Genomic DNA, 7073 nt, shown 5'->3' with positions numbered 1-7073 from the left:
GGGGGCCTGTGTGTGCCCTCCCAGCCTCCCCAGTGCTGCCGCCCCAGCCCTCACCTCTGAGCTCTGCACCTTCTGCCAGGCACGTTACAAATCTTCCTGATGGAAAATTGCTTTCTTTATTTTTCTTGCCATCCAAGGTAATTGGCATCTGTTGGTGTGGCTTCGGTCTCTATTTTTATCAGCCGTTTGCACATTGACATCTCCGCTCGCCTCATTATCCCCGCGCCTTTCAGACCCGCGGCTCTTTTATCGCTATTTAGATGCAAAGGAAATGACAAAAGAGGCCGTTCCCCCCTGTGCCCACCTGCTGGCACCTGGCTCCCCGCTGTGGGGAGGCACAGGCACAGCTCCTGCAGTGGGACACGCAGTGACAAGTGCCAGCCCCTGCCCAGCATCCCTCAGAGCCTTCCCTCTGCTGAGGACATTGTTCATCTCGGCAGCTGTCCCTTGGCTGGGGACACTTGGGCTTGCCAGTGCTGTCTGTTTGCTAGTTTGTTGTATTTTGGGGGTTTTTTCAGAGCCTGGTGAGGGCTGGGATGTGTTTGAGGATGTTTCTCCAGAGACTGCTGGTACCTGGGGGGATGCCAGCCCTGGGGCTGTGCCTGTGCCCACCTTCGGTGTGTCAGGGCCAGGCAAGTCCCTTCCCTGAGCTGCCTCCAGGCAGATGTTTTGGCAGATGTTTTCAGGGATGTTTTGGCTCTCGGAAGATGAGGCAGCAGGGCCAGATCCTCCCCAGGCATGATCAGCTTGTCCCCTTCATGTTCCATCGTGGTTCTGCATTCCCTGAGCACAACACAGGAACACTCCCTGGTTTTGGGGGTCCCCAGCACCTGCAGCCCTGGCCCCATGGACCACCTGGGCTGGCCCAGGCTGTGCCTCAAAAGCAGTTTCTGCCACATGGGGAAAACTTGGCAGCTCATGGAGAAAGTGAGCCCTTGGACATCCCCCAGGGAATTCATTGTTGGGAGCCCCACAGCATTCCCCAGGGAATTCACTGATGGGCAGTGCAGAGGAACAGCTGGCACTGCAAAAGCACTAAATTTCTGACTCTTTTTTTCTCTTTTCTCCTGTTTTCTCTTGCAGTCACAGAGAAGGAGGTGCAGCAGTGGTGAGTGCCTGCCATGGGGGTGAGCTGGCTGGGGCATGGGGCTGTGGGCAGGGGACAGCAGCTGGTGGCACTCAGCCACCCCGCTGGCAGGGCAGGGTGGGACATGCAGGGGGTGTGGGCAGGTGCCCCGTATTGGGGTGCAGGTGCTGCCTCATAGAGGGGAGAGCAGAAAATAGAGGGGTTTTCCTTGCACACCCCGTGCAAGGGCTGGGTTCTAGTGGCTCTTCCCTCCCCATGTGAGCAGCCAGAGAGTGTGGGGACATGGGGACTGTCCAGCTGGTGACCTGGTGCAGGAGGCTGGTGCTGTCCCTTTGGCAGCAGGGCCTGCAGAGCTGTCAGGGGCAGCATCCACAGTTTCTCACCCACAGCATGCTCTCACTCCATCCCCTCCACCCCACCGAACACAGCGCCCTAGAAAAGCCACTGCTTCCCTTTCATCTCCCTATCCCACCAGTCGAGGTTTGCTTTCTTTATCTCTCTCTCTTTCTCTCCTCCTTCCCCCCCTCCCCGATGAGTCATAGCTGCAGCAGATGAAGAAGATGTCACCGGCACTTCTTCGCTTTCCCACCTCGCCACCCCCTTCCCCTCCTCCTCCAGCCCTTGTCCCGCTGCAGCGGGCGCCTGACAGATCTGGGCGAGGGGTTGCATAATATCCACGTACCCCACGTGGTGCCCATGTGGTCCCACATGCTCCCTTCGTGCTCCCTGCATGGTGCCCACACCCACGGAGCCACCGAGCCCCTTCCCTCTGGCCCAGCTGCACTTTCCAGCAGCCAGGTCCAGCCTGGAGCTGGCACCGAGGGCTTGTTGGGGTGGTAAAGCATTGATGGGTTTTGGGAGTGACCTGAGCTGTGCCACTTGAGGACACAGGAACCCTGCTGTGCCCCCCAGCTCCTCTGAGCAGCTTTCATTTGTGGTGGTGCAAAAATTATCACAGAATATCCTGAGTTGGAAGGGACTCACAAGCATCAGCATAAATTCAACTCCTGGTCCTGCACATCCCAAGAATCCCATGTGCCTGCAAGTGTTGTCCAAACACTTCTTGACCTCTGGCAGGCTTGGTGCCATCACCATTTCCCTGGGGAGCCTGTTCCAGTGCCCAGCCACCCTCACAGACCTCAGTGGTCACTGTGCCATTGTTTTTTGCCAGGGCACAGCTGCAGCGTGGCATCGCTGCCAGTCCTGTCAGGGCAGTGGGTCCCTGTCACCTCCCGTGTCCTGGACAATGTTCAACACAAGCCTGGTTGTGGCCCCTGTGGGCTGGCAGCAGGTTGGAGCAGTGCAGTGGGCATCACTTGGTGTCACTGGTGCCACTGACTGCTTGTGTCATCACTCGGTGTCACTGGTGCCACTGACTGCTTGTCCCCTCTGCCACCCTCACTGTGGTGCCCACAGGGACCTCATCCCCTCATCCTCAGGCTGGGATGCTGTGGGTGTGTGATGGGAGCGACACAGGGATCACCTGGGGACCTTCCCAGCTCCAGCCCACTGCAGCACTGGGGAGAGCCTCCCAAATCAGTAGGGAGGCCCTCCTGGGCCCATGCTGTGCCCTCCCTCCACAGGTACAAGGGCTTTATCAAGGACTGTCCCAGCGGGCAGCTCGATGCCGCCGGCTTCCAGAAAATCTACAAGCAGTTCTTCCCCTTCGGAGACCCAACCAAATTTGCCACCTTTGTTTTCAATGTCTTCGATGAGAACAAAGTAAGTCTGGGATCCAGAGCTGGGTCCAGGGGGGTCAGGGCTGGGCCCATGGTGATGGTGGGATGGGTTTGGGATGTGTCTGCCTGGCACTGGAGGAGCAGAATATTCCAGTGCTTCCTGGGGGGTGGAATTGCAGCGGCAATTGCAGCTGGAGCGAGCCCCTGTGCTTATTTTAGTTGGGGAGAATCATGTGGTGAAGGGGGATGAAGTGGCAAAGCAGGAAAGAAGTGGTGTGCTGGTGCCCTGACAAAAGCCCATTCCTGTGGTGGCCCCTGCATTCCAGAGCTGCTCCTGCCGGCATGTTCTGGGCACAGCAGCTGGATCACAGTGCTGGGGATAAACATGCATCACTCTTCCCTCCCTGCTGCCTTTCTGGATGTGCCCCCCCAGAGGGGATACATGGGCAGGGAGGATTTTGCTGGGAAGAAGTGGCAGCAGCAGCCTGACTCCTCTTTCCTCCTTTCCTCCCCCAGGATGGGAGGATCGAGTTCTCCGAGTTCATCCAGGCGCTGTCGGTCACCTCCCGGGGCACGCTGGACGAGAAGCTGAGGTGTAAGTGCTCCCCAGGGGCTGCTGCTGGGCTCAGCCCCACCAGGGTGCTGGGGTGTGCGTCCATGTCCAGGGTGGGGCCACAGTCCCAGCCCCTCGGGGCTGCTCTGTCTCACAGGGGCGTTCAAGCTGTACGACTTGGACAACGATGGATACATCACGAGGAACGAGATGCTGGACATTGTGGATGCCATTTATCAGATGGTGGTAAGAGGGGCAGGGGGAGCACGGGGCAAGCAGTGCCTGCTGGGCTGGAGCTCAGCTCTGTGAGAATGTTGAAACACCCCCATTCCTTCTTTGGCCTTTTTTGGTGGGGGGCTGTGACCATCGTGGCTGTCATGGCCAGGGCAGTGTCTGGATCTGGTCCTGAGGTGGTTCTGGTGCCAATGTTGTTCCCCTGCGCCCTGTCCTGATGTGGGTGGGGGACAATCCTCACCTGGGGACGCCCTCCAGGCAGGGCACAGGTGGGTGTGTGACCTGGTCCTGTCCTGCTGCTGCAGGGGAACACAGTGGAGCTTCCTGAGGAGGAGAACACACCAGAGAAGAGGGTGGATCGGATTTTTGCTATGATGGACAAGGTGAGGATGCTTGAGGGTTTTTCCCTGTGCCCAAGGGATTTAGGAGGTGCTGTGGATCCCTTTGCTGCAGCTTGGCTCCTGCAGGTGCCTCCTTGCCCCACCAACACAAGATCTCAGCTGCTGCCCAGGTCATTGTGGGATGCTCACATCCCTCTGGGATCCCTGTACCCATTTCAGGGTCACTGTGGGATGCCCACATCCCTCTAGGATCTCTGTATCCATTTCAGGGTCACTGTGGGATGCCCACATCCCTCTGGGATCCCTGTACCCATTTCAGGGTCACTGTGGGATGCCCACATCCCTCTGGGATCCCTGTACCCATTTCAGGGTCTCCGGGGTGGCATTGTCCCCTCCATGGGTGACTCAGTGGGGAAACTGAGGCTGAGGCAGCGGAGTGGGGAGGGTGTGTGGGCTGGTGTGGATGTGCTGGGTGCTCAGCTGGGTGGAGCAGTGCAGTGACAGGAGTGTTTTGCAGAATGCAGACGGGAAGCTGACACTGCAGGAGTTTCAGGAGGGCTCCAAGGCCGACCCCTCCATCGTGCAGGCGCTCTCCCTCTACGATGGGCTCGTATAGTCCCGGGGCCGAGCGGCGGTGAGTGCAGCACTGGGGGGCCCCAAATCCCCCATCCCCACCTCCCCCAGCACAGGCAGCTGATTCTCCTCTGCTGGAGCACCAAAATGTGGATATCCCCCCCAAATCCAGCCAGGGGGAATGCTGCCCCCATTCTGATGGGTTTCTCCCAGTATCACAGAGCCCCCTCAGACCTCATCCCATGGAGATGGAAATGTTTGCCTGCGGCACAGCTCGCGCCCTCACCAGCAGATGTGGCTGCACAGGAGGCTGGGAGGCAGCTGGTGTGCTGGGGGCATGAGGACACTCCAGAGACAGATTATATTAAATGGTTTATTTATCTTTTATCTTATTATATTATGCCCTGGAGCTGGTTGGCACGGCAGTGTCAGGGACACTGGTTCACAGCATCATACAGGTGCTGGGCTGAGCATCCCGTGGTCCTTGCTGTGCCCTGTGGAGCTGGGCAGAGTCCCTTGGAGTGTTTTTGGTCATCACAGTCCAGGAGTGTCCTGGGGGTGGGATGTTTTTAACCCCACTGGAGTTTTGAGATTTTCAAGATCTATTCTGTTTCTGGCTTTGCCCTTCCAGCTGCACTGAGATGTCCACAGGGATTTCCAGCCGTGCTTCTCACCCCATTTCCCTTCTCCCCTTCTTTCCTGCAGATGCCTGGGGGAAGATGCTCTCCGTGCCATCCGACCACCGCCGTGCGAAGCTTGCCTGTCCCTCCCGGCCTCCCTTTCTGTCCTGCGAGCAAGGAGTGCCCTCAAAGCGCGAGCTCAGCCCCCTCTCTGCACTCTGAACCAGCCGCTGCCATTCGCCAAACTCCGCTTTTCCCAAACCTGCCTGCGCCAGACCCGGGTCTGAGCGGCAGCGCAGAGCTCGGGGCCGGGGAGCGCTGGAGCATCGCCGCGGGCAGAGCCCCCTCCGGCCTCCGAGCCCCCTCTGCTCCCTTTTTCCCACATTTCCGGATGGGACCGCGGATGTGCCGGCGGGGAGGAGCCCGAAGGTACCGGGGGCGGGCGGGGAGGCACCGACGGCAATTGGGAACAGAGTCCTGGCGTCACCCACGACGCCGCTGGCAGCCCGGCTCGGCTCACTAGGGATATATATTATATTATTATTTTATTTTTTTTCTGGTGAGACAGTATCGTGCTTTTTGGTTTGGTTTTGTTTTGTTGGTTTTTTGGGTTTTTATTTTTCCCCCCTTCGGTGGAAAAAAGTGAGGCTTTTTTTTATATGCCTATCTCGACGATCGATATCCTTATTTATTTGTTGTAAATGTTGCTGCTGTGTTTTGTCTCTCGTGTGTGTGTCCACCCACCCAGGTGAGGATTTGTAAGGTTTACATGCTCGTACACTTATTGCGGGGACCCGGGAGCCTGCAATAACAATGAAGCCAAAAAATCTGCCTTCCCCCTCTCCTCCCACCCCTCACATCCCAAGCTCCGTGGGCTGGCTGCTGTTTGGAGGGGATGCTGTAGCTTCTTTTCCTCTCCCTGTTCCCGTGTTCCCTGCATTTTTCTGTTCACCCTCTGGGGGCTCAGTGAGGGCTCACTCAGCCCAAACTCTGAGCAGACCAAGCTCCATCCATCGGGCAGGGTGAGGAAACTGCTGGGCACCAGAACATCCCTATTTCCTTCATTCCCTTCATTTTCTCTCTGCATGAAAAAGTATTAATGGAGCCCAGAGTTGGGTTTTGCTTTCAGGCAGATTCCTTTGCTATGTTCTGCTTTGCAAACAGTGGGAAGGTGTTTGGTGGTGGTTGTGAACCATCCTGTGTGCTGGAGGGGCAGCCTTGCTCTGTCTTGCTGGGACAGGGTGACAGGGGAGTGCCAGGCTGGGCTGAGCACAGCTCAGAGTGTCTCCTTACCCCACCACTCCCACAGGATGTGGGAAGTTTTGCTGTGACCCCAAATGGAGCTGCTTGCACCCAGCTTGGGGGAGGCAAAGGGCTGGGAATTTACACCTGGGGACACTGGGCTGCAGCTTCAGGCCTGCAGGGCCTCTCCAAACTCCATCAGCACCCAGCACCCCTCTGGGATGTGCCCCCAGCTCAGCCCCACCAGCACCCACACCATTCTCTCTGCTGGAGAATGAGCACTGCAGGGGTGATGCCTCAGCTGCTCTGGGAAAGGAGAGATGTGCATTCCCTGAGGAGCAGAGTGCAAGGAGCCTTTGGGACCCCTAAAGCCACCCTGGGGCCTCACCCTTCCATCTCTGGCCCAGCTGATGGCAGCAGCCTCCTTCCACCCAGCTGTGTCCCAGCTCCTGTGGCTAAGCCCAGACACAGGACTGTCCCCTGGCAGGGGGAGGTGACATCTGCCTCTGGAGGACAGTGTGACACCATGCAGGAGACAAGGTGGTGCCTCAGTGTGCCCTGAATCCTCCTGGCATGGCAGGGACAGATGCCCCAGCCAAGGGTGCTGGTTCTTCACCCTGCAGCCCCACTCCCCAGTTTTGGGATTTTGTGCTTGTGGTACTTCTTGATGCCCATAAAAAAACACCTCTCCCCATCCCCAAGGAGACTGACCTCACATCCACGTGCAATATTTCTGCCTCTTCT

At 57.9% G+C, this 7073-nt stretch overlaps 1 protein-coding gene across 1 annotated transcript; it reads left to right on the top strand.

Moving 5' to 3' along the window:
• The first annotated feature begins 707 nt into the window (after positions 1–707).
• Positions 708–5793, top strand: NCS1 (neuronal calcium sensor 1). Its single transcript, XM_031057301.1, has 8 exons — positions 708–768; positions 1084–1108; positions 2671–2809; positions 3283–3361; positions 3477–3565; positions 3859–3936; positions 4412–4528; positions 5173–5793. Exons 1-7 carry the CDS (start codon positions 708–710, stop codon positions 4508–4510), a joined length of 570 nt encoding a protein of 189 aa, XP_030913161.1. The 3' UTR covers positions 4511–4528; positions 5173–5793.
• Positions 5794–7073: the final 1280 nt, after the last annotated feature.

Source organism: Geospiza fortis, unplaced genomic scaffold (genome assembly GCF_000277835.1).
Source record: "Geospiza fortis unplaced genomic scaffold, GeoFor_1.0 scaffold27, whole genome shotgun sequence".
In the NCBI taxonomy this organism is placed as follows: domain Eukaryota; kingdom Metazoa; phylum Chordata; class Aves; order Passeriformes; family Thraupidae; genus Geospiza; species Geospiza fortis.
Note: the sequence above shows the minus strand (reverse complement) of the source record. Positions and strands in the feature narration are given on the sequence as shown.